This window comes from Bubalus bubalis, chromosome 17 (genome assembly GCF_019923935.1).
Source record: "Bubalus bubalis isolate 160015118507 breed Murrah chromosome 17, NDDB_SH_1, whole genome shotgun sequence".
Taxonomy (NCBI): Eukaryota; Metazoa; Chordata; class Mammalia; order Artiodactyla; family Bovidae; genus Bubalus; species Bubalus bubalis.
In genome coordinates this window covers 4,475,223-4,502,920 of record NC_059173.1, presented here as the reverse complement: position 1 = coordinate 4,502,920, position 27,698 = coordinate 4,475,223, and the positions used below count along the sequence as shown (strand labels likewise).

General features: G+C 49.5%; 1 protein-coding gene across 2 annotated transcripts in view; it reads left to right on the top strand.

Moving 5' to 3' along the window:
- Nucleotides 1–27,698, top strand: part of ZNRF3 (zinc and ring finger 3) — a 145,366-nt gene that overhangs the window by 83,831 nt on the left and 33,837 nt on the right. For both annotated transcript variants that reach the window (XM_025267412.3, XM_006080960.4), the window contains exon 2: nucleotides 444–569. In XM_025267412.3, the coding sequence (XP_025123197.3) occupies nucleotides 444–569 (126 nt within the window). The remainder of the gene's footprint in view (nucleotides 1–443; nucleotides 570–27,698) is intronic.

The window sequence follows — 27,698 nt, the reverse complement described above, 5'->3', positions numbered from 1 at the left end:
TTTTATTGCCGATGCCGCCCCATGGCTAGTGGTCTCTCCATAAATTCCTTACTTTTCCAGGTCCTCTTGCATCAGCTGAAGTAGATGTGTTGTTCAGGTCTGGAAGCCAAATAGTCTGGGATGCTGCCGCTGAACGTCACGGCATTTCACAGTGATTTAGACCGGCCCTTACGTGGCGGTTAAGCTGTTTCTCTTTTTCTGCTTCCCATCAGATGGCATCCGCCTTGGGTGACTGCTCCTTACAGAGCAGTGAGACAGTGTCCATACAGTCTATTTGTAGTGGTCCTACCGTGTTCTCCCCAGGGTTCCGCTCATTATGCTGAAATCCCATATGCTTTCCGGTTTCGAGGTTGCTCTTGACTGAGGCATCTGAGACGGGCAGCACGGGAGCCCCGTAGGCCTGCAGCCTGCCCACTGAAGCTTTCTCCCCACTTGTTTCCCAGATGCACCCACTGGGCCTGTGTAACAACAATGACGAAGAGGACCTATATGAATACGGCTGGGTCGGAGTGGTGAAACTGGAACAGCCGGAGCTGGACCCGAAGCCATGCCTCACTGTCCTCGGCAAGGTAAGCCCCTGGCCCTCCCCCAACCTGCCCTGGTTCTGCCCGGTGCCGTCCATGCCCTCAAATAGCCGGGTATGGAGAAGAGCCCCTGTTGGCACCGCGCTCTTTCCTGGCTGAAGTCGTGTGTTGGGGCAGCCCCCCCGCCCCAGGGTGGTCAGCGGCTTGGACACTGGTGGCAGCCGCAGCCTCAGAGTGGCCTCCACCCTTGCCCGCCATGTGGCCTCGGGCAGGTCTCTCACCCTCGGGGATTCCCAGTTTCTTATCGGCAAACTGGGTTGATCATAGAGATTCACAGTCCTTATCTTACAGCCCTGGGGCCAGATATTTCAGAATTCTGAGATTTGGGGGGGTTAGAAAGGTGCTCAGGTGCACATATCTTGTATTAAGGAGACACAGGGCCGCCCTCAGTAACCGAACACACGCAGAGCCTGGTAGCCGCCTGCATGGATATTCACACCTAGTGGGACAACTGGAATCTAAACAGCCTGGTGTTAGCTCAGGGCCCTGCTGTTTTGCTGCCAGCTGAGTTATGGAAAAACCTGGGGGCTGTGGAGCTTTTTTGGTTTCCGAATGGCAGACAGCAATTACCGTCCTGTCTTAGAACTTACCTCACAGGGCGGTCAGGAGGTGAGATGAGAGACAAAACGTGTAGCAGAGAGAGGGCTCCAGAAATGTCTGCTGCCGTTGACTGTTCCGTTCTTCCACTTAGAAGTACTTTATAAGAACAAAAAACACCTCTTTTAGGGTCAGCATTACCTCTGGTTGTGGTATGAGATAAAAGATAGAGGTCCATTGATTTTGGAAAACCATATGTCAGTGATGTCAAAATACAACAGATGACATCTTGTTTTAAACCGGATCGTTTTGGTAAAGAGAAAGGTCTGGAGAAAGCTGCTAGGATTTTGGTTGGAGGAGCGGCAGTACAGCCTAAGGATAAGTGTTATCGCCTGGATGTTTTTTTATCTTCTCAGAAACAGCTGTTCTAGGTATCACGGGGAGAGAACTGGAGGGGGCGGTGGGGGGAAACAGTCCTGGTTCTGACCTCCTGAGGAGATTCAGGCCAGAGCAGAGTGGTTCTGATACAGGGCACTTGAGAGAGAGCCTTTTCCAACACATGAAAATGTCCCAGGGGACTTGCCTGGTGGTCCAGTGGCTAAGACTCCACACTCCCAATGTAGCAGGCCTGGGTTCAATCCCTGGTCAGGAAACTAGATCCCACCTGCCACAACGAAGAGTTTGCATGCTGCCGCTAAAGATCCCGCATGCCGCAACTGAAGACCCGGCAAAGCCAAATAGAGAGCTAAATACGAAAATGAAAGAGAGAAGGAAAATGTCCCAGTCAGTGTTTCCTTGAAGACTTTTGGCCCAGGAGACCCTCACGGATCTGTGATGTTTCTGTCCCACCTGTCTTCTGGGTAGCTTCTGACCACTTGTCAAGTTCCCCTGCCTTCTTCTTTAATTATTTGATTTTGGCTGTGCTGAGTCTTCATTGCCGCGAGGGCTCTTCTCTAGTTGCAATGCACGGGCTTCTCATTAAGGTAGCTTCTCCTGTTTCGAAGCGCGAGCCCTAGGGTGCGTGGGCTTAGTTGCTCTGAGACATGTGGGCTCTTCCCAGATCAGGGATCGAACCCGTGTCTCCTGCATTGGCAGGGGGATTGTTTACCACTGAGCCACCAGGGAACACCCTCCCCCCCCCGCCCCACCCCCCAACCACCCTTTTAGAGAAGAAGAAGGAAAAACAAAAAAAACCCCACAGGGACTATTGCCTCTTTGGTTTACAATTCACGAAGTCGATTCGATGTGTTTCAGGCGGCCCAGGCCCCATCCTTCGTCGTTTAAATAGGTGGCCATGCTGCCTAATGATGCTAAGAGAGCAGCAACCCCCTCGAGAAAACGTTAGTGTTTTCCTAGGAGGAATGCCAGCCACATCCAGAGCTTGGGCACAGTGCTCTCCTTGTAGCTAACACTCCCCTAATAGGATATTTTCCTTTGTACTGAAGCTGCTGCTCTGCAGGGCTCAGCAGCTCAGCCGCAGTCTGGTGGGCCTCCACCCGCGCGTCTGTTACGTCTGTAAATGGGCTGGAACATGGCCTCCTCGGCCCCACCCGCCATGGTCCCCTGGGGCCCGAGCGGTGTTGAAGTCACTCCAAGAACCCAGCTGCTGCTTCTCTACCTGGAACAGCCATGGAGTGGGTGTGACTTGCGTCGTATATGGCTTGGCCTGCCTGCCCGTGAAGCCAGAAGGAATAGAAACTCTTGACGTATACTGCACCATTAAGTATCTGTCATGTTTATTCCTTCACCAAGTATTTATTGAATGCAGGACCTCAGCACAAGATTCCGCCTGCTTGCAAGCAACAGGCCGTCCCCGACCCCTTGTCCCTGCTTCCATGGTTCTGTTTGGAGGGGCTGTGTGGTGGCCAGGCAGTATTCACACGTGGTTAGTGACTGAAATTTGGCTTAACACCCGCATAAAATCATGAGCAAAACCGCCAGGGCCAGACGTAGCAGGGCAGTTTCGCGTTTGCCTAAAACCTGGGTTGACTGAGGAGGTACCCGGAGTCAAGCCTTTTTCCCTGTCTCCTTCCTCACCTCGCTCCCTCCCTCCCTCTCTTCTGCCCTCTCACCTTCTTCTTAAGAAGAAGTTTTTTTTCCGGCTTCAGTTTTATTTACTTTGCCAGCTGCCCTTTCTTTCTTCCCAAGCCCTCAAGCAAGCACAGTGGCAAGAGGGTAATGCGGGATGAGCAGTGTGGTCCACCCCACCGCGGATGCTCGGTGTGGTTTTCTGTACTCAGGCGTGTTTCCCTCTGCTCTCAGCAGCGAGGGCAAGGAGGTGGGCAGCCAAGTCCCCGTGGGCGTGCGGGTGGCCCTCCCCCTCCTCCTGTGGATGTTGAGACTTGTTGAAAACCATAGAAGGGAGGGTCCGCCAGCATCTGGAAGGGCCTGTACAGGAGCGGGAGACACAGACCCCTCTCCCTCCCCCATCACCCACGCCCTTCACCTACCCGCCCACAGAAAATGCCATGGGGCGAAACGCTGAAATACTGGAGGAATGTCCTAAATTAAAACAACGTTAAATGCCTCTCCAGGAGTTCAAATAAAGTTTCATTTTAAGAGTGAAAGACATAAACTCATCACCTGGGTTTATTACTGAGTGCTTTTGAACTCCTCAAAAAAAGGGAACACTGTAAACTCAAGAGAGAAAAGTGATTTACGATCCTCTCCTTATAATCTTTTTCATTCTGGAGGAGGCAAAGGCAGACAGTTGGATCAGCTCGGGGCCTGGGGGCGTTGCAGAGTTGGGATAGGGGTAAGCCGCCCTACTCCACCCCGCCCCCCAGAATGCAGCTGGCCAGGGTTCCAGGCCAGACCCCGGGCAAGTCCCTTCCACTTCCTGGGCCTCTCTCTTCCACATCATGTGACAAGGCTGTCCTGGGTTCCTTGCTCGTCTGATATGTTGAACTTCTGTATCATATTAAAAAGCTTCCCTTGAGATTCTACCTTTCAGAGATTTCTAGTTGCAACACTAAAACACTGGCTGTGTTACCCGCAACGATCTAAGTCTTCAGAAATTAAAACAGAATAAAGTAGACATTTCTGAGCAGCTTGCTTTTGAAAGTAAGGGTCTTCAACCATCTCCAAAGTTGTAAGAGTCTGTGTTTAGGCCCCAGGCATTTCAGCCCTTTAATTCAAGCAGTATTTATTGTATAAAGCATCCTATGGGATAGGGAAGACATCGTCCGGCCACCGCATGGACAGCCTCGTGGCAGGGAACACACCAGACTTGCTCAGATCCAACACAGCCTGCTCAGCCTGGAGTTACCAAACATGGAAGCAGGGCAGAGCTCTGTACCCCACACCCCACGCTGGAAGGGGCTCTTAGGGTTCTGAAGCACAGGATGGTCCACAGATTTGAACTTGGCTTTCGCAGTCCTCAGGAGGATAGCAGGAAGTTAGCAGAAAGACAAGAAAAGCAGGAGGCTTAAGTCAAAGAGAACCTAGCTTTGGCTGAGTGGCCTTGGAAAGGTCCCTTCAATTTTGGGGGCCTGTTCTCAACCGGGCTCACGCCGCCCCTGTCATTGTGGTGGGAGTCCTGCGGGGAGCCCCGAGCGCAGCGCCCAGCCCTCGGTGGATGCCCCGCGAGGGTGTGACAGCAGCCCTCGTGTGCTGAGTACTCACCGAGAGCTGAGGGCGTCCCACACAGCGTCTCCTCCCATCGTCAGGCCAACCCTGGGGCTGTGTCTAGATCCCCATCCTGTGCTGAGGACATCTCAACGTTTCCTGAGATCAGACGACTCCCAGGGGCTGAGCCAAAATCTGAGATGAGGCCTGTCCCGCCGCCTCTCCGATGGTGGTGTCTTCCTCTTGGCTCCTGTTGTCTTTGGCGGTTTCTCTGGATTTAAGAATTGGATGCACTTCAGTGGTTACTGGCCGCGTGAGGAGTGCTGGTTCTATTGAGTAGAAACCCCGCTTGAGCTGTGTTGAGCCCACAGCGGGATCCACTCCTGAGGTTCTGAATGTCGTCAGGGAGCCCGAGATGGGGGTGCTGTGCTCCACTGCAGCTGCCGACCATGGGGCTCAGTGCCGGGGCCCCTCCCCGAGTCTTCTGGGCATCTGCTTCATTTCACTCCCACTCGTTATCTCCTGCAGGGGAAACAGCGCCCTAATATCCCTTGATCCGATGTATCTTGGATCAGGGGCTCCCTTTAGTCTGTCAGCTGTGATCTGGAGCTGGGAACATGCTGGAACTGCCCAGCTGTGTGTGTGTGTGTGTGTGTGTTGCAGGGGCGGGGGTGGTGGAAGATGCACTTTCAAGAAGGAAGCTGGCGAGGGCCAGCTCTGGGCTACTGTGCCTCAGCAGCCCCTGCGGGCACCAGGTCACATGTGCACTCACAAGCCGCCCCCGCTCTGGTTCCTGCACCCAGAGAAGCTGCTTCCTCTTGTCCTGAACTGAGGGCCGTCCCCAGAAGCGAGTGGCTGGACAGGCTGTGTGAGGGGGTGAGGCAGGCGGGGAGTGTGGGAGCAGGTTCCTTGGCGCGTATTGAAAGCTGCTGGGGCAGGAAGAGGCTTTGAGATGACAGGGTTTCATCTCCATCCCCCAGGAAGCTGGGAGCCACTGAAGGTTTGCCGGGGAGTTTGCTTGGCAATGGTGTCTAGGTCTAGGGAGAGGGTCAGTCAGGTTACTGTGCTGGCGGGTGTTTCCGGAGCTGAACGGGCCCAGACACCAAGGCTTTGGGAGCTCTGATGAGGCTTTAGCCGATGATGGTGACCTCGCGTTCGCCCTCAGATCTCCCAGCTCTCCACCCAGCCTCTTCTGCTTCCACCTGCGGCAGCCTCCTGGCCGAGCACGGTGGGCAGACACTGCTGGGAACCACCATCCCGTGAGACTGAGCTGCGGGAAACCCAGGGGTGAGGGGTCGGTGGAGAACGGAACCCCACGGCCAGCCCTCGGAGTGTTTCTTGGTAACTTCTTCTAGAGAACAGATCCCTTGGTGCCCAAAGCGACTGCAAGACAGAAAACAGAATCAAAGGAATTCACTGTTTTCAAGACAGCTGGGGGGAGCGAGAGCACGTAACAGTTAAGATTTGGGTTTAGTCACCAAACTAACCTGAATTTAAAGTCCAGTTCCAGCCCCCAGATCCACGTGGCCTGGGACGGTCACCAAACCCCTCTGCCCGATTCCACCTTCCAGAGATAGGAGGGACCTCGGGGGAGAGTGCATGTTGGGTTCACTCACGGCCAGAGACACAAATCAACTAGCAGCTCTTGGTGCCCAAGCTCCCTTCCTTTCTCCCTCCCTGCTTCCCTTATTATCCTTCAGTAGCTTTCAGCACTCACAGTGCCGTTACTTAAGTGGTCAGATCCCTAGAGACAGAAGCAAAGTGGTGGTTGCCAGGGCTGCGGGGAGGAGAGGATGAGGAATTAGTGTTCAACGGGGCCAGGGTTTCAGAGAGGAGGTGGAAGAGTTCTGGAGATGAATGGTGGGTGGTGGACGGGAGTGGGGGTCATCGTGCCCTCCTCATCCGGGGTTCAGTCACAGGTGGGTGTCCCCTGCAACCCTGGGGGCCCTGACTCCTAGACCAAGCCCAGCCTAGCGCCCCTGGGAATGAGATCCCCGGCTGCGTCTCAAGAGCCAAAGGAAGGTACTGGCCGACTGGAGCAGGGCCTCTCAGCAGCCACCCCGCCATCACAGGCACTGCTGGGAAGTGAGTGTGAAGTTCGCCACATACCTGAGCTCAGGGCACTGTGACCGAGCAATTTGCCATGGTGTCCCTAGGAGCACCTGTGTTTGGGACACTTACCTGTGTCACACCTTCCCAGAGCACGTCACCTGGGGCCTCTTATTGCAGCGATTCTCACCTGGGGTGGGGGTGGGGGGCAGGAAAACGCGTGTGCGCGCACACACCTCCCTAAGGTCATCTGGCAGTATCAGGAGACCTGTTTGGTTTTCAGACAGAAATATCCAGGAGAGGGTGGGGGTGGGGTGGGGCTGCTGCTGGCATCAAGCAAGTGGAAGCCGGGGGTGCTGCCTTGCTGCTCAGCACCCCTCAATGCACAGGCCAGGCCTCCCTAACAACAAAGTACACTCTGGCCGCGGATGTTAACTAGTGTCAGCGTTGAGAAGTCCCGTCTCTCTGGGACATGTGCTGTCTCCCTGAGCAGACCCTTAATTCCACTTCTTTCTTTGCTTCTGTGCCCACTGGCCTCTGGTACAAAGGCAGGTCCGTGGTGTCTGGTGGTGTGTTGGCTGAAGTGCGTGATCTGCGTCAGGGCATGTTTGTTTCCGCGTGAGGAGTGTGGGGAGCAGGATTTGCACGGATGCGTTGTGTCTTCACCACCCAGGCCCCCTGCACTCCTCTGTGTGCCTCACCCTGGGCCGGTTCACCTCCCTCTGTCTTCATTTCTCCACACTGTCCTCTGTAAAGAGCGTTGTGATGATTTTAAAAAATGACATCCGTCAGTCTCAGAGGGTGTGAATACTCGGCAAATATCAGTTTCCTCCCCGCTCTAAACATACTCCTGAGATGAGGTGGGTTTCTGGCTGGAGAGGAAGTTTGGAAGGCTCCTCAGATTTATTTTAAGGAGCACTTGGGTACATACCTCCCATATTTGGTTAAAAAGGAAAGCAAGAAAGGAACTTAGTAAAAGAAATCAGATCAGGAAGAAAAGATTGGCATGATATGAATGGAAAAAGGAAAATCTCAGGGAATACCACTTTGCTTCTCACGTCCTGTGTCTGGTTTGAAAGTCACAAACTTTTAATGGGATGCTTTTCTTCTTCACCTAAATCTTCCAGGAACCTCTTGGTTAACAGGCTATATTAAGCACAAGACTTTTTTTTTTTTAAGCTAGATCTGAGACATTTTCAGCTATAAAAGGCTAACCGAAACTTTTCTTTGAAATCCCCTGAAAGGCTTTAGGCAGTTTTGACGGTAGAGCGAGTGAATAAAGCAAAATAATGTTTCTGGCCGTCTGAGGCTGCCGGCCACCTCCCCGGACCGGGGGAAGCCTGGCTCACAGCACTCCCCTGGCCACTGTCCCCTCCAACTGAACCAGGCTCTCAATAGAGCAGAGGCCACAAATGAGGCTGTCCTAGGAAATTGGGGCTGGTGTGACAGGCCAGCAGAAAAGACCATCAGAAGTAGCTAATGGGGCTTCCCTGGTGGTCCAGCGGTAAAGAATCCGCCTGCCAATTCAGGGGACACTGGTTTGATGCCTGGTCCGGGAAGATCCCACCTGTCTCGGGACAACAACTGAGCCCAAGCTCTAGAGCCCCCGCGCAGCATTGAAGACCCAGTGCAGCCAAAAATAAATAAACAAATAAAATTTTAAAGTAGCCGATGACCTTGTCTACTTTCGAGAGGCCATTCTGAATTATAAATGAAGTTAGAACCTAACACAGTAAGTCATGGTAATGTGTATAGAAACAGTTCCAAGTCAGGTGACCTGCATCTCTGGAGATCAGCCCCAAGGCTCCATCTACTTACTGTCTGCCCAGGCTGGGCAGAGAGTCCCACTGGGTGCAGACGCAGAGGAGCAGGGATGCTGGCCAGATTTGTCTGCTAACTGTGGACAGAAGCCATTTCTCTGCCTCATTGTCTTTCGAGTTTGTTCCCTGTACACAAAGCACCGTATTTCGTCTGATAAAAGGTAGCATTCTGCTTTGGTGATCTTACTTTCCAAATCAGACTTCGGGCCCTGTAGTCTAATATGTTTTGTGCTGTTTTAAGTTTGAGACAATCTTAACAGTTGGGATACTGAAACTCTTTAAATCCTGCCTCATTTTTGTTAGTTATAAAAGTACTAAAGAGTACCAACACATTTCCAATAAGCACTGCTGGATAAAATAAATTTCTAGTCTGCCTGAAGATCTTGGGCTATTTTTCCTCCTCTGCCCATGGAATTCTCCAGACAAGAATACTCGAGTGAGTAGCCATCCCTTTCTCCAGGGGATCTTCCCGACCCAGGGATATGAACCTGGGTCTCCCGCACTGCAGGCAGATTCTTTACTGTCCGAGCCACCAGGGAAGCTCATAAAGCACGCAGCTGTCCCTATTACACATTACCCCATTGCTGATGGATTTTCACAAGCGTGCTGCGTGCTAAGTCGCTTTTTAGTTGTGTCTGACTCTGTGCAACCCTATGGACTGTAGCCCACCAGGCTCCTCTGTCCAAGGGATTCTCCAGGCAAGAATACTGGAGTGGATTGCCATGCCCTTCTCCAGGGGATCTTCCCAACCCAGGGACCGAACCTGCGTCTCTTACGTCTCCTGCATCAGGAGCCAGGAGCCATTCTTTACCCACTAGTGCCACCTGGGAAGCCCATGTCACAAGTATCAACTCTTAAATGAACCTCAGAGAAAAGAATATGGTATTTGCTAGGAACCTTTGTTATTTTGGCTCAGTCTTTAGAAATCAGATTTTAAAGCGATTAGCTTCAAAATCTTTTTTTAAAAAAATCTGTTTGTAAATATAGTAAATTGTTTGTTTTTGGTTTGCTTTTGGCCATAAAGTTGGATTAAGGGGTTGGATAAAGGGGTCCTGCGTGCCCTGCCCTTGCAGTGGAAGCTCTGAGTCTTAACCACTGGACCACCAGGGAAGTCCCTAGATTTTTTTTTTCAGATGAGTTATTTTTGTAATATTTTCCCATTTTTTAGAGTTTCAATTAATAGAATCTTAACATTTTGTAATCCCTAATTTTAAAGATATACCCCAAATTTATAGCATTAACTTACTTTACTCTTTCTATAACTAACAATTTTCTGGTCCCTTTCCTTTTTTCTTTAAAGCAATATAATAATTTTATGCAATCCTATATTCCTAGTGCCAAGAACAGTGCCTAGTACCTATATTGGGCACCTGGTGGATATTTGTTGCATGAAACAATTAATTATGGATTATTGAAAAACCGAAGGGGAAAATCCAACTTTAATCTTACTCGTTTAATTCAAGTACTGTCAGTCTTGGTTTATTCCCTTCCAGTCTTCCAGGGACTCCAAGTCTGATTTTTAATGTAATTATTACAAAGGTATGCATCTCTGTTCTGCCTTTTTAAATTTAATAACATATGCTGGTCATTTGACCAGTTTGCTGTTACTTTTGTAACCTAGCCTTTCATTGGACAGGACAGTGCAACATACCACGATGGAGTCGACCCCCAGGGTTCAGTAATTAGATGGCTTCTGTTTTATTTTCAATCCTTGCAAAGAAGCCACACTGAAAGCTTTCTTCATGTAAGATGGACTTTCGGGGGTTTTTTTTGTTTTTGTTTTTGTTTTTCTCTCTTTGAATTATTCTCTCATGGTAATATTCCAGGAGCAGATTATAGATCAAAGGACATAAACATTTTTTAAGGACTCTTGCTGCAAACAGTTGCAAATTGCTTTTCAGGAAAGCTCCCTCAGTTTACCTTGCCACTAGTGAAGCAAGTACCAACCGTTTTCCACAGAAACAAACAGCTAACCCTGACTGTTATAGTTACTATGTTCCTTTACTGATTAGAAAGATAAAAATAGTACTTCATTGTTTCTTTTGCATTGCTTTGATTATCAGCAAGCATTAAGCGCCAAGCATCTTTCCATCTACTAATTAATTGTCTATGTGAATTGTCTATGCTGGCCCCTTGCTCATTTATGGGTGGATCTTAATGTAGTTTTTTGTTTTTTTTTTTTTAAATAGCAACATATTAATTCCTTGTTCGGAATGTCTTTAAACTGGCCCTTGTATTTACTAATTTTGTCTGTTTTAGCTTTCTTGGCCTGCAGAAGCTTAAAGTTTGTACATAGCCATCATTCCTTCATGATTTCTCCTATTGCTTTTAATTATTTTCTCCCCTCCCTTGCAAGCTTAGAATAATTTTGCCTTTTGTACTGTTTCTGTTATCATTGTTTTTCTTTTACTATATTACATCTTTAAATCACTCAATTTATTTTGATGTGTAACATCAGGGAGTGGCTAATTAGAGTCTCTGCCTTTCTCAAAGTTGTCATTTCCTTCGTTTTATGTATCTTCCTCCTTTAAAAAGATAACATATTCTGACCTACTGAAACCTATAGCAGACAGTATTATCTACTGTCAGATTCTGTATTCCTTTTAAGGCCAATAACACACTTTTAATTTTTGTTGTTTCAGAACATAGTCCCCCCGAGTTAAGTAAAATACGCTTGTTTGCAAACACTTTTTTTTTTTTTTGCAAATTTATTTAGTTACTTAATTTTGGCCACGCTGTGCAGCATATGGAATTAGTTAAGCAGGGATCGAACCCATTCCCCCTTTAGTGGAAGTGCAGAGTATTAACCACTGGGCTGCTGGGGAAGTCCTGCTTACAAAAACATTTAAAAGGATTAATCCATTGGTAAATCAACAAAGCAAATGCCTGCTGTTGCTATTCTTTAGACCAGGGAATTCTAATTAAACCTCATTCTCTCCCACTCAGTAAGTATATCATGAAAGTATGAAAGTGTTAGTCACTCAGTCATATCCGACTCTTTGCAACCCTTTGAACTGTGGCCCGCCAGGCTCCTCTGTCCATGGAATTCTCCAGGCAATGCGGAGTGGGTTGCCACTCCCTCCTCCAGGGGATCTTCCTGACCCTGGGATTGAACGCAGGTCTCCTGCATTGCAGGCAGATTCTTTACCATCTGAGCCACCAGGAAACCCCTAAGTATATCATAGCCCTGCCCCAACTCTGTCAGCATGGGGAGCTGCTTTCAGAATCTGTTCATCATCATATCCAAGTTTCACTCCATTTCAGCACACACACATAAGTTTTACTAGGAGGTGTATACTGTGGTTAAAACCAACTGCCAGTCAAGCCTATTTCAACTTTGAAATGCCCAAGATCTTTTCCCTATCAAAATTTTTCTACCCATTTCTGTTCAAGAAATAAGTTTTCAGATGATTGGACTCTACACAGAAATAGAAAAGAAATGACTGATCAGGTTGTTCCCACACAAAGGCTTCTTTTTATCTAAGTATAGAGTGGTTTTGGGGGGCTTCTCAGGTGGCTCAGTGGTTAAGAGTCCGCCTGCCAGTGCAGGAGATACAGGAGACACGGGTTCAATCTTTGGGTCAGGAAGATCCCCTGAAGAAGGAAATGGTAGCCCACTCCAATATTCTTGCCTGGGAAATCCCATGGACAGAGGAGCCTGGCAGGCTGCAGTCCATGGGGCCACAAAGAGTCGGACACGACCGAGCACACATGTGCACACGCAGTGGACTTTAGTATATTCATAGAATTGGGCCACCATCACTCACTGTTAATTTTAGTATTTTCATATTCTTTATATATAATGGACAGAAGTCCCTTATCAGATGTCTGAACGTTTTCATCAACCCAGAAAGAAACCATGTACCGCTGAGCCCTCATTTCCCCTCCATCCCAGGCATTCCATACACATGGAATCATGCAGAACGTGAACTTCTGTATCTGTTTCTTTTTGGCTTAGCATGATGTCTTCAAGGTTCATCCACGTGGCAGTAAGCTGTCAGCACATCATTTCTTTTAATTGCCAAATAATAGTTCATTGTGTGTGTTCGTTGCTTGTTCATCCATCGATGTACGGATAAAAACATTTAGATTGTTTCTGCTTTGGGGTTACTAGAGTGAAGAGTGATGCTCCTATGAACATTTGTGTGCATGATCTTGTGTAGGTATCGGATTTCATCTATCTTGGGTAGGTAACTAAGAGTGGAGTTGCTGGGTCATATGATAACTGTTTAGCCTTTGCTACCAAACTATTTTCCCAAGGGGGCCGCACGTTCTATACTCCTGCCGGCAGTGTATGATTCCTCCAAATGCTAGCCAACACTTGTTATTATCTGTCTTTTTGATTACAGCCATCCTCCTGGGTATGACGTGGTAGCTCATTGTGGTTTTGCTTTGCATTTCCCTGTTGGATAATGATATTGAGCGTCTTTTCTATGTGCTTATTCAAAGTCTGCATATCTTTTATGAAGAAATATGAATAGCTATTCAGATCCTAAGAGTTCTTCATATATCCTCGATACCTGTGCCTTATCAGATATACAATTTGCAAATATTTTCTCCTATACTGGGGGTTTTCTTTCCCTTTGTTGATAGTGTCCTTTGGAGCAGAAAAGCTTAAATTTCAGCAGAGTCCAGTTAATTAATATTTTCTTTTAGTATCATGCCAAAGAAATCACTGGAAAGCTCATTTTTTTTCTTTTAAATTTTATCGAAGTATAGTTGATTTACAATGTTGTCTTCATTTCTGCTGTACAGTCAAGTGATGAGTTACACACACATATATTCCTCTTCACCTTCTTTTCCATTATGGTTTATCACTAGAAGGAAAGCTCTCTCTTTTACTGAGACCCACTAGTTTTCCTTACTGGTCATATATTTAAGGCCCTCCTGGGATTTGTCATAAAGAATTTACCCTCTTTCCCCCTCAAGAAGCTTAAAGCTAACGGAGGGCCAGGAGACACTGGCCCGCCACTTCCCAGAATCCCAGCAGATGCCTATGAACGCGGGTACCCCCGCCGACCAGGCTCAGGGACCCGATTTCTCAGGTTTAAGGTTATATTCTGTCAGGCTTACGTAGAGAAGACAAGACAGTCTACCAAAACAAAGGGAAAGGCAGAGCCAATCTGGAAGCGCCCCAGGAAGGATGTAGGCGAGTGACGGCTGTCAGCGAGGCGCCCACCTCCATTGTGCTGTTAGTGCCTTGGAGAAGACAGCGGCTCACAAGTCCCATTTTAGAACATTCGGGATCTTGAAAAATCTTTCCAAAATAATTTTTCTCTTAAAAGGTTTTGCCAATGAGCACCAGCACTGTGAAAAGAACTCCCTAACTGTTGGCCACACCCTTGTTCTAGAGAGAGGGTGTAGGTGTCTTTGGGGTCGAGAGTCATCGACTGGGATGATGTCCTCCCGAGAGCACGGGCAGTGCAGGGGCCTTCCTCTGAGTTCTGGCCGTAACCACCGCCGGCCTGCAAGGCCTCACTTCAGACCACTCAGCCTTGGCAAGCATGTGCTTCAGAAAGTCCCCGGCCGAAACCAGGGCTGATAGACAGACCCACGTGGCAGCGGGAGCCGGTGGTGCAGAGGCGTCTTGCTTGCTAGACGTGAGGTTCTTCTCCTAAGTTCTTTTCATGAGGTTGGAAGCACTGAGAAAAGGGGGGAAAAAAAAACTTTTTGCGTTATTTGTGTCATGTATAGGGCTTCCCCAGTGGCTCCCAGTGGTAAAGAACCTGCTTGCCAATGTAGGAGACAAGGGTTCAATCCCTGGGTTAGAAAGATCCCCTGGAGAAGGAAATGGCAGCCCACTCCAGTGTTCCTGCCTGGAGAATCCCCATGGACAGAGGAGCCTGGTGGGCTACAGTCCATGAGTTGGACATGACGGAGCACACGTGCACACGTCATTTGTGGCATCTGAAATTCATCTCGGAGAAGGCAATGGCACCCCACTCCAGTACTCTTGCCTGGAAAATCCCAGGGATGGGGGAGCCTGGTGGGCTGCAGTCCATGGGGTCGCAAAGAGTCGGACACGACTGAGCGACTTCACTTTCCCTTTTCACTCTCATGCGTTGGAGAAGGAAATGGCAACCCACTCCAGTGTTCTTGCCTGGAGAATCCCAGGGACGGGGGAGCCTGGTGGGCTGCCGTCTATGGGGTCGCACAGAGTCGGACACGACTGAAGTGACTTAGCAGCAGCAGCAGCAGAAATTCATGTAAGACCCTGAAAATACTATTTGTTGTTTACGCACCCCATTTTTTCCTGTTAACACAGTCTTCAGTTCCTCTGCTTGTATTACAGTGCAGTTGGCTTTTCTATCACAAGTATGTTAGATGGATGGATGGATGACTGGATGCAGTAGGCTACCACACAGAATGTTTACTTGACATGGAAATGGACTCTTTCCCTATAGGTCAAAATAGAATCAGTTTGTTTTGCAAAAGGATTACCTTTTGTAGAATTGCTTTCAGCTATGCTCACTGCCCTGCAAACTAACCCGCACACCCCCCCAAAAAAAAATTAAAGACAAATGCAGTATGCACCCGTCTCTTGAGCACTGCATTCTGTTAGGAAGCTGGTGTTATATAAAGCCTCATCTCTTCCCAGGCCCCCACCCTCTTTATCCCTCTGTGCTATTGTCATCTCTGCTTAGGTTGGGCTTTCTTCTCTGAATGAGAGAAACTAAGAAAATTGCCTGTTTTAGGCAATGCAGGTGTGTTTCAGAGATTTAGAGTTAAGAAGTCAAGTAAATGTTTTGGCAGCCCAACAAAGGTAAGAAAGGGAGAAGGTACCTAATGGGCCTTTCAAATTACAGGCCTGTCCAAACACCACCTTCCCCAGGAGCCGCTGGTCAGGGCCAAAGCCTGCCCTGCTCAGTGGCAGCCATGAGGCCAGGCTGAGAAGTGGGCTCACTTCTCTCACTGGCCCTGGCCCTGTGCCCAGCAGGATGCTGTTGGACTTTGATTCAGTCCCACCCGAGAGAAAAGATTCTCATCAGTCAGGGCAAGAGCTTTCCTCCTTAACAGACTCTAATCACATCACTTCGGCTTCCTTGCTGGGGGAAAAAAATCACAGATAGATTCCCCCCACCCCCACCCTCACCTCCCCGACCCCTCGTTTAAATTGGAGGGATGGGGCATAGCATCGCAGATAACTTGTTCAGTGTAACTTCCTTCATCTCGAGGGTTGGGAGGTGGACAACTATGAGAGGACCCGGAAGCAGTAAGTCTCAGGCGGGCGAGGATCCGGGGGCGGCATCCAGGTGCACCCCGAGCACATCAGTCTAGGTGGTTTCTGGGTCCCTGGTTTAAGAGCAGAAACATCCTTGAAGGAGGTAACTCTGCCAGTGGTGTGTCTTCTCCATTCAAACCATGCCTTGCGTCTCTTCTGAGAAGAGAACAGCAGACATGAAAGCTGCCTCTCTTCCTTGCCCCACACCCCGCATCCCCCACCCCGGCAGCCTCCACTGGATCACTTTGGCAGGGCCTCATCCGAGGAGGAGGGCAGGAGGAGGGAGGTGGGAGCACGGGGCAGCTCCTTTGATCACCTCCCTCCGGGTTCCAGGCCCCGCCGCCAGCAGGCCAGCCAAAGGGCCGGCTCTACTGATCTGATGAGGTGCTGAATGGGACCCGAGGGGCAGTGACGGGAGCGAGAAGAAAGCCTCGGGAATGAAAAGGAAACCCCGTGAACCTGCTTGGCTTCACTGGCCAGATTCTCCTACCAGAGAGCCGCTCAGTTCCTGCCAGCCCCCGCGGGCCGTCTGCCCCTCCTGCCTCCGCTTTTCAGACCCCCGTGCGTGTTTGACGTTTGAATCGAGGCTGCTCTCGCTGGTTCTCAGGCTGGGAACCCACTGCGCCTGTTTCCATGGTCACTGGGAAGCGCTCAGCGCCATGTGCTTCAAAGGGAACCTTTCCCCTCCGGGCGCTCACGCTGCCTGCCCCAGGCGGCCACACAATGAGCGGCTCCTCCGAGCTAGGCCTCTGACCCTCACTGCCCGCCCTGAGGGAAGCCTCCCCTCCGCCCAGTGCGGCTCTGCCGCCTGAGTGTGTGTTGGCGTGCGCTCGTCTCGCATGCCCCTGTGGGCTTGGATGGGATGTAGAGATCACAGGTTGGTGAGAGTTTGGGGAGCCTTTCTGAAACTGAAGGAAAGAACCAAGCCCGAGCCCCTTACAATTGGAAAAGAGTGGCCTCCTTTGGGGCAGGAGAGGGCAAGGGAGAGGAGGCTGGATTGAGGAAGGTCGTGGGACCAGCAGGTGGTGGGACTGGCAGGTCGTGGGTGACTTCCTCTGCTAGACCCGTGTCTTTAGGGTCAGCAGAGAATGGAATCAATGTAGATGGTCCTGCTTCATGTCTCAGGAGCCAGGGTGGTCTGGGTGGTACCTGTTCACTCCTCCAGGACCACAGATGGCGGAGCAGTCACCCCGCCCCGCCTCCCAGCTTGACTTTTTTCTTCGTTCTTTGTTGAATAACGCAGAGGAGTGGAGCCTCTCACATCATTTGTAGAGACAGAGGCAGTGTCAACGATCTGGGAGGGCTGCTGGACGGTGTTGCCAGAATTAAAAGATGAAATGTCCCCTGAGAACTCACCTTTCAGATATCAAGCCTGCCCCCTTCCCTCGGAGCCCAAATGTTAATTTCTGCCTTGGGCTTCCTGAACTAGAGGCTTGTGGGAAACTGGATGTTTCTCCAGCTGTTAATTTGCTACCTACTCTGCGTGTGTGGGTGCTCAGTCGCTCTGTCATGTCTGACTCTTTGTGACTCCATGGACTGTAGCCCACCAGGCACCTCTGTCTAAGGGATTCTCCAGGCAAGAACACTGGAGTGGGTTGCCATTTCTTCTTCCAGGGGATCTTCCCGACCCAGAGATCCAAGTTGCATCTCCTGTGTCTCCTGCATTGGCAGGCAGATTCTTTACCACTAAGCCACCTGCCTTTTATAATATTTTGATCACACTTCCTCTTTTTTCTCTTGCTCATTTGCCCTTTCTATGAAAACTCAATTTCATTCCTTTTTACAGAGCTACCCGAAACGGTCCCTCTCTCATTTGCCTGCTCAGATGATGAGGCTAGAACATACGATTGGTGGCACAAGCTCTCTGTATTCAAGAATGTCATCCTCACCACGTCCTGTTTGGTGGGCAGAATGCGTGCTACAAACTCTATTCTTACCAGTGGGAGCAGGAGACCGTGAGCTGTTCAGGGTCTGGCCGTGGGGTCTGGGGGTTGCAGATCACCCACGTGCGCTGCGGGGTGATCCAGGGTCTGAGCCGACTCTCTCTCGAGTCTTGATCCACGTCAACATGCAGAAGTTAATGCGGTGTGATGATTTACTTTGGCCCTGTTAGCTTGTCGGTCATGTGACTTGAAGAAACTAGGAAAGAGAGGAGTCTTGATTCACTTGAACCTGTTGGGTTTTCTGCCTCGCCTTCCTCCCCGGGGCCAGGCCTGTCTGACTTGGACGTAGCACTGCAAGGCTGAACGAATGAGGACTGTTTTCTTTCTGTGTGTTCTCAGGACAGAACTCAGTGAGACGGGCGTGGGACGGCGGGTGGAGACCACACAGGCTCTTGCCTTGAATTTAGCCATTCTTCAGAAGAATGTGGTTGGGTTTTCACCCCTTGGGGTGACAGAGGATTAGATGGTTGGATGGCATCACCGACTCATTGAATATGAGTTTGAGCAAGCTCTGGGAGATGGTGAAGGACAGGGAAGCCTGGCGTGCTGCAGTCCATGGGGTCGCAAAGAGTTGGACACAACTTAGTGACTAAGCAACAACAAAAAATGCCAGTGACTATCCTTCTTGGCAGCTTTCATAGAAGGATTGGGAAACTTAGATGTCTCTCACCACTCGAAACTGATTCTCCAGTTCCAGTTCTGTGGTTTGTCTGTATTCTGTGGCTACGATAACCTAGGGAGCCAGTTAATCTTTTTTGTTACCAAGGAGGTCTGTTCAGTTATTGGGCCAGGATTTGTGATTGAAGGTGTGGATGTGTACAGGGATGTAAATTTTACCTGAAGTCTCAGAACTACAGCTTCCCACACACTCCTTTGCCCTGGTTGCCCTAGTCTCTCAACCTTTAGCAGGCAGCTTCAGGATGTCCACAAGGCTCCAGCCACCCTCTGGGCACCGCGAGGCCATCACGGAGAGAGCCTCAGGACTGACTTCTTCAGGTCTTTGCTCATACATCACTTTCTCTTAAAAGTCTTTCTGGACTGGTGGTGTGTTAGCAAGCAAAGGCTTCCAGAAGAGGGGAAACTGAACTCTCAAGGATGGTTGGGTTTGGGGTAAGAAACTGCAGGGGGGAGGGACACTCCTGGAGTAGGGCTGGCAGGAATAGCAAAGCCCTTGCTGTGTCCCGGGGTGGGGTGGCCAGAAAGAGTGACTGGACTGGGCCTCGTGGTTTTAGAGGACAGAAGAGCCCTTTGGTAGGGAGGGCATTTCCAGGGAGCATGTCAAGAGGTGTGCAAAAGAGGAGCACGCAGTGGAGGGAACTGGGAGTGCTTAGGCCCAGACACAGAATCCCAGTTTGGGCATTTCTATGATGTTGCTGTAAATTGCTGTTCTGTGGCAGTTTAAGTAAAATAGAGGAATAAACTCAAAGAGGTCTTAAAATGTAGACTCCAAGAGGATTTTTTACATGACTGAACTGAAGTGGTACTTGGTAGAACCTGCCCGGCCAACACGAACACAAACAGGGGCTCTAATTTCCCTTCCCCTGTGGCATTTATTGTTTTTACCCTGAATCTTCTCTCTGCTTTGTGGTTCTGTATGTATATATGGAGTTTCCCTGGTGGCTCAGATGGAAAAGAATCTGCCTGCAGTGCAGGCGACCCGGGTTCAATCCCTGATTTGGGACGATCCCCTGGAGAAGGGAAAGGCTACCCACTCCGGTATTCTTTCCTGGAGAATCCTGTGGACAGAGAAGCCTGGTGGCCTACAGTCCTTGTGGTCACAAAGAGTCGGACATGGCTAAGCGACTAACACTTATCATTTTAAGCATTTTCAAGTGTACAGTTCTGTGGCATGAAATACTGTCACATTTTGTGCGACCATCACCACCGTCCATCTCAGAACTTTCTCGTTTTCTCCAGTTGAGACTCTGTGCCCTTTAAACACCAGCTCCCCATCCATCCCTCTCCCTAGCCCCTCCCTGGCAGCTACCACTGTCCTTTCTGTCTGTGAATTTGATTACTCCAGGGACCTCATGTCAGTTGGGTCAAGTCATGTTTGTCCTTTCATATGCTTTTCACTTAGAATGACGTCTTCAAGGTGCGTCCATGTTGTAGCACGGATCAGAATTTCTTCCCTTTTTACGCTTGAGTAATATCTTTGTGTGTGCATGTTTGTTTATGCATTCATCGCTCAATGGATGATTGGGGTGTTTCCATCTTTCAGCTGCTGTGAATAATGTTACTATGAACACAGATATACAAATGTCTCTTCAAGACCTACTTTCAGTTCTTTTGGGTCTATACCCAAAGACAGAAATGCTGGACCATATGGTAATTCTGTGCCTAACTCTTTGAGGGATCCCACCACACCATTCTCCACAACAGTTGCCCCATTTTGCATTCCCACCAGTAATGAACAGGGGTTCAGTTTTCTCCACATCCTCTCAACACTTCTTGTGTTTTGTTTTCTCATAGTCATCTTTAGGGGTGTGAGGTGATTATTTCATTGTGATTTTGATTTGCATTTTCCTAATGATTAGTGAGGGCTTCCCAAGTGGTAAAGAACCTGCATGCCAATGCAGGAGATGTAGGAGACGTGAGTTTGATCCCTGGCTCAGGAAGATCTCCTGGAGGAATGCACGGCAACCCACTCCAGTATTCTTGCCTGGAGAATGCCATGGACAGAGGAGCCTGGTGGGTTACAGTCCATGGAGTCGCACAGAGTTGGACACGACCGAAGTGACCTAGCACTCACACACACACGCAGTGATTAGTGATGGTGTGCATCTTTTCTTGTACTTACTGGCTATTTGTGTATCTGCTTTGGATAAGGACTGTTCAGGTCCTTTGCCCATTTTTTAACTGAGTTGAGATCCAGATTCTCTCTTTTCTTTTTCTGTTTGTGACCTTGTGCTTTTGATGTCTCTTCTCTCTTTTGCACTTGCTCCTTAATTCATCGCCCGCTAACATTTTTCTTACACGTAGAAAGTTATGGAAATACATCCTACTCCTTGGTCTCGGTTTAGAATTTACTGTTGTCCTGAGAGTTCCAGAAAGGAAGAGAACATTTTGCTTCCCAGGCCGGGCTATCAACTCCCTGTGTTGGAAGATGCGCTGTTGTGGATGCAAAGAATGATACGGAACCACACAGAAAGTTCCGAGGCCGTTCAGAGGCCGGCCACAGGGGTCCAGCAGGCTGGCCGCACTATTCTGTGGTCGACCTCTCGCAAACGGGGAGCTCCTGTTGGCCTCCGTGGCCAGCTGCCACCGGCCCCACGGTGTGAATGGTGAGGAAGTGGGGGCTGGCGGCTGGCGGCACTCCAGGATGTAGCCTCTGCTGGCGGGGAACCAAGGCGGAGGGGAAAACACGCTTGTATATGAGAGAAATAGTGCCAGTTCCAAAACCTATAATTCCCAAGTTTAAAAAAAAAAAAAAAAAGGCGGGAGGGGAAAAGATTTTTCAACCAAACTGTGCTTTTATCTTTGGATTCTGAATGGGAGATTGTTCACACAGCTAAGCTGGCTGCTGAAGCCAGGCCAGTTAAAACAATATGCAGGCAGCTCCCCTCCAAGTAACCAGAAACTGTTGGCTCAAAGGCGCCCGAGCCGAGGAACCAACCTGCTGGGAGACGTTTTCCAAGTAACTCCAAGCAACGGCCTGAATGTAAATTCTCCTGCTGGGGAATGGCACTTTGGCAAATGAAGACCCTAATTAGAGATGGAAGGGTTTCTATTTTGTTTTTCTTTAATCCTTACCCTGGGGCCTTTGCAGGGCCGCCATGTCTCTGCTTGTGTGCAAAGACATTTCCAGCTCCTCTTTGTAACCAGATCCTCTTTGGGGAAAGAAGCAACAAGCTGACAATGCGGGCCCACCACCGCGGCCGGGGGGCACCCCGCCACCGGCCTCACCCCAGACAAAGAGCTCGGGCTGGGCCGAGAGCCGGGTCACCTGGACTGACCAGGTTGTTTGAAGCTGATGGCTAAATTGGAGCCCAGGCCACCACCACCACCCCCAGCCCCCTCGCCCCTCACCCCATGAACCGCTCAAATCCACGCTTAGACTGCAAGCAAAGTTTCTCAAGTCCCGAAGGAGAACAGTGCGAACAAAATGCAAAGCAGCGGAGGGGAGCTGCAGCTCGGAGGTGCCGAGGCCAAGGTGGAGTTGGAATCGGGAGGCAGGGCCTCTGATGTCTTCAGCCTCACATATCCGTGAGGCTGAGGGGCTGTACTCCTTTTCAGACTCATCACCTCTTGGTATCTTTGCCAGGAGAATTCCATGGAGAGAGGAGCCTGGTGGGCTACAGTCCGTAGGGTCTCAAAGAGTCGGACATGACTGAGTAGCTAACACTTTCACCTCTTAGTTCTTGAATATCCCGAAGTATCGCAGGTGTAGGGAATCTACCCACACCAGTTTCGTTCTGTCTTGTGTACATCGGCGATTTGCCCAAGCACCCTCAGGGGCTAGCACAGATGGTCTCACTCATTTTTCTCTCTCTTGTCCTAAAAAGGCAAATGAGCAGTGTTCTCTGCGCCCAAAGTACCGGGCTGTGGGCAGAGGACAGAACAAACTGGACGATTCTAGATGATGAAGATGAGCACGAGTGATGCACCTTTCCTCGGTGCTCTTCGGGGAGTCCATCGTCCGTCACGTTGGGAGGCGTGGGAAGGACACATGAGAAGCCATGTGCCTATGCATCTTATGCACCATTGAGGGCTGTCACCTGCTGGGTCACTGGATGCTTGTGCCCGATGAGCGCCTTCAAAAGTTCCTAAGGGAAAATGGCACGTTCTGGAGTTGCATATAGGAAGGTCGCCTCTCCTGAGCTGCCATTCCCTGTGCACGGAGCCCTGGGCCACACTGGGTCCGGAGAGTCTCCTCTGATGGTCACAACTTCCAACCTCCTTTAAGATGAATATGCCGAGTCTCGAGGAGGACAGTTGCCCGCAGCCACCTCCTGGCTCTGTCCAGGCCCCCAAGTAACTCCAGACCTGCCCTAGGCCACCCAGCTCCTCTTTGCCCATCAGTTCTGTCCTTTGCATTAGAAGTTGAGCCTACAGATGGTGGTTCTTCCACTTGTGTATGTGTAACAGTCCAGTCACAGGACTGGAAAAGATCAGTTTTCATTCCAATCCCAAAGAAAGGCAATGCCAAAGAAAACTCAAACTACTATGCAATTGTACTCATCTCACACGCTAGCAAAGTAATGCTCAAAATTCTCCAAGTCAGGTTTCAACAGTACATGAACTGTGAACTTCCAGATGTTCAAGCTGGATTTAGAAAAGGGAGAGGAACCAGAGATCCAATTGCCAACATCCTTTGGGTCATCAAAAAAGCGAGAGAGTTCCAGAAAAACATCTATTTCTGTTTTATTGATTATGCCAAAGCTGTGTGGATCACAATAAACTGTGGAAAATTCTTAAAGAGATGGGAATACCAGATCACCTGACCTGCCTCCTGAGAAATCTGTATGCAGATCAAGAAACAACAGTTACAACTGGACATGGAACAACAGATTGGTTCCAAGTCGGAAAAAGAGTACATCAAGGCTATATATTGTCACCTTGCTTATTTAACCTATATGCAGAGTATATTATGGGAAATGCTGGACTGGATGAAGCACAAGTTGGAATCAAGATTGCTAGGAGAAATATCAATAACCTAAGATATGCAGATGACACCACACTTATGGCAGAAAGCAAAGAACTAAAGAACCTCTTGATAAAAGTGAAAGAGGAGAGTGAAGAAGTTGGCTTAAAACCCAACATTCAGGAAACAAAGATCATGGCATCTGGTCCCATCATTTCATGGGAAGTAGATGAGGAAACAATGGAAACAGTGACAAACTTTATTTTGGGGGGCTCCAAAATCACTGCAGATGGTGACTGCAGCCATGAAATTAAAAGATACTTGCTCCTTGGAAGAAGAGTTATGACCAACCTAGTGAAGTGAAAGTGAAGTGAAGTCACTCACTCATGTCCGACTCTTAGCAGCCCCATGGACTACAGCCCACCAGGCTCCTCTGTCCATGGGATTTTCCCTGCAAGAGTACTGGAGTGGGGTGCCATTGCCTTCTCCAATGACCAACTTAGACAGCATGTTAAAAAGCAGAGACATTACTTTGGCAACAAAGGTCTAGTCAAAGCTATGGTTTTTCCAGTGGTCATGTATGGATGTGAGAGTTGGACTATAAAGAAAGCTGGGCACTGAAGAATTGATGCTTTTGAACTGTGGTGTTGGAAAAGATGCTTGAGAGTCCCTTGTACTGCAAGGAGATCCAACCAGTCCATTCTAAAGGAAATCAGCCCTGAATATTCATTGGAAGGACTGATGCTGAACCTGAAACTCCAATACTTTGGCCACCTGATGCGAATAACGGACTCACTAGAAAAGACCCTGATGCTGGGCAAGATTGAAGGCGGGGGGAGAAGGGGATGAAAGCGGATGAGATGGTGGGATGGCATCACTGACTCAATGGACATGAATTTGAATAAGCTCCAGGAGTTGGTGATGGACAAGGAAGCCTGGCGTGTTGCAGTCCATGGGGTTGCAAAGAGTCGCACATGACTGAGTGACTGAACTGAACTGAACAGGGCAGATGGATTCCTAACCAACAGTCCACGCCCCCACTGGGGAGGAGCCCACCACTGCCACCCACTCCTGTTGTCCTGAGCCCAAGGGCCATGTCCACTGCGCCTGTCTCCCAGAAGCCCTCAACCCACTCAGACGGTCTGAAGTGCGGCTTCAGGGAGCCCCGGGGGTCTGTCTGTTCACGCTGTGCCTGTGGTCAGGCCACTGCGGCTCGTCCACCATCGGGCCGGGTGATGCCTGTGAGGAGCTTCCCGTCAGCTCCAGCTACTGGCCTGGTTCCAGCCTCGCATCCATGCTTTAATTTTCAACAGGGCTTCTAGAAACTACTCGATGTCCTGGGGAAACAGGCAGATCAACACGAAAGTGAAGTGCACGTCGCTCAGTCGGGTCCGACTCTTTGTGACCCCATGGACTATATAGTCCATGGACTTCTCCAGGCTAGAATACTGGAGTGCGTAGCCGTTCCCTTCTCCAGGGGATCTTCCCAACCAAGGATTGAACTCAGGTCTCCTGCATTGCAGGCGGATTCTTTACCAGCTAAGCCACCAGGGAAGCCCAGATAAGAACAAAGTTTCTAGAGGTCCCATTGATCCTTTTAAAAAGATAAGACAGAGACTGCCCTGGTGGTCCAGTGGTTAAGAATCCACCTTGCAATGCGGGGGACATGGATTTGATCCCTGGTCTGGGAACTAAGGGAACTAAGATCCCACAGGCCTCCGATCAGCATACAACTGAGGGAGCTACAACTAGAGAGACATGGGTTTGATCCCTCCTCTGGGGGATCTTCCAGTGTGAGGCAGCCAATACATACATAAGTATTTTTTGAAAAAAACTTTTAAAAAAATATAAAAAGATAAGACAAAAGGAAACCTTCACACTGTGCCCTTGATTCATCTTTTCGCTTTTCAAAAGTGTTGTGCTTAAGTGACAGAACGTGGTAGCAACTTGACCCTTGTTATAAAAAAATCTTCGCCATATTACACACTCACGGCTAACTTAAAGAAAGCTGTATCAGACTGAAAAGAGGGAATACAGTCATCTGCATGTCAGCTTGTACCTAATGGCTTATACCTGGGCTTCCCCGCTGGCTCAGATAGTAAAGAATCCGCCTGCAATGCAGGAGACCTGGGTTTGATCCCTGGGTCGGGAAGATCCCCCAGAGAAGGAAATGGCTACCCACTCCAGTATTCTTACCTGGAGAATTCCATGGACTGAGCTAGTGGGCTACAGTCCATGAGGTTGCAAAGAGTCAGACACGACCAAGTGACTATTTTTTTCTTTTTGTACCTAATAAACAGCTTAAACCATTGCCTGCTAAACTTGTTATGACAGCGGGCTTGGAAGAGGGCCCAAGTGTTAAGAACCAAACTCGATCACAGATTCTTGATTGCCGGTGTGACTGTCAGCACGGTGACACAGAGAACTGCGACGCTGTACCCCATTAGCGTGAGGAACTGGGGGCAGGGTTGGGCACCATTCTCTGACATAAGCAACCACCGACGTCCCAGATACTGGTGGCGGTCTTTTTCCAGACCAGCCTAGCATTGCTAATAATGGTAAAATATCTCCATGCTCTGAAGGAAAAAAAAAAAAAAAAAACCAGTGCCAAAGTCTTCATAGTCTTAATATTGTTCCCTAAATATCTTTCCGCTGTATTTTTCCTCTTGCCTTGGTTATTTCCATGTTGCTGCTGGGAAAGCACACAGGCATCCAAGGGCTGACCCCGAGGATCCTCGCCAAAATCTTGCCCCTAGGAAGAGATGAGAAATGTCACTGGAAGTACCCCTGTTGTTTTTCTGACTTTGTGTTATTGTTGTTCAGTTACCCAGTCGTGTCCGACTCTTTGCGACCTCCATGGCCTGCAGCACTCCAGGCTTCCCTGTCTGTCACTGTCTCCCAGAGTTTGCTCACTCATGTCCATTGAGTTAGTGATGCCATCCAACCATCTCATCCTCTGCCACCTGCTTCTCCTCCCACCTTCAATCTTTCCCAGCATCAGGGTCTTTTCCAGTGAGTCAGCTCTTCACATCAGGTGACCAAATTATTGGAGTTTCAACTTCAGCATCAGTCCTTCCAATGAATATTCAGGGTTGATGTCCCCGCCCCCCGCCCCGCTTTTTAAATTTTCTAAACAAGGCAGTTAATAGTGGTGGCATCTTTGATGGCCCTCAGTCATCTGAAGTCATTTGTTAATGCCCTGCATGCCCTCAGCCGGTCCCCCCAGAGCAGTCACCCTGTGAGCTGCCTGAGCTGTGTGCCAGGCTTGCTTGGGCTATGTGATTTCTCGTGTCCGTGGGATCCCTGAGCCCCGGCAGTTCAGCGCACTGCACAGAAGCCAGGGTGGGGACGAGAGCTTGTAGGCCATCTCACTGCAACCCCTGCATTTGACCAGAGGCAAAGATGTACCAGGGCTCCCAGCAGTGGGGAAAGGATGCAACGAGCTCGACTCACAGCAGCTCCCTTTTGTGTAGAAGAACCGACTACATCTTTGGATTTCATTCCTCTGTTTATGAAGTAGCTCCTATGTCCCCATGCGTGCGTGCTTAGTCGCTCAGTCGTGTCTGACCCTTTGCAACCCTACGGACTGTAGGTAGCCCGCCAGGCTCCTCCATCTCTGGGATTCTCCAGGCAAGAATACTGGAGTGGGTTGCCATTTCCACCTTCAGGAGATCTTCCGTACCCAGGGGTCGAACCCACATTTCCTGTGTCTCCTGCACTGGCAGGCGGATTCTTTACCTGCTGAGCCATTGGGAAGATCCCGTGTCCCAGGTCTTCTGCTCAATGCTGCCGATACAGTGGTAACTCGGATAGATAGGTCCCTTGCCCATAGGGGGCTGGTGGGAGGTGAAGGGGGCGCAGAGACCCCTGGCAAGTACACACACACACGACAGGCTGCTATGTGCATCTTGAGACCAGCAAACGGGTGGGAGGCTGGCTGCAGTGTCTCTGCACATAGGCTGCCTCCAGTGGAGAGCCTTCCAGAGTCAAGGTTCCCACACCTCTCACCACGTCCCCGGCGCCCACCTCTGCACCGACCCAACCCGGCACCTGCTCTTTGGAACATCTGCTGCATGGGGGGGCCTCACTCTTGATTCCTGTGATTCCTGTCACTTTCTAACCATCAAGTGGAACTTCGCTTCCATATATGTTCATCTGCCAAGTAATAGAGCGAGAGCACTCGAGTCTTGCAGAAAGTTAACAACTTATTTGAGGTATCCTGTTAAATATTATTAATACTTGATTATTTGGTGACAACTTCTTTCAGATCCTCTAAAAGTTATCTAATGTGCTGAGTGAGTGCTGTTAAAGGATGTGCTGTATGTAAAATCTTTATTCTAATAATTGCCTAAAACGTACTGTATGGGTTTTTTTTTTTTTTTTTTTTTTTTT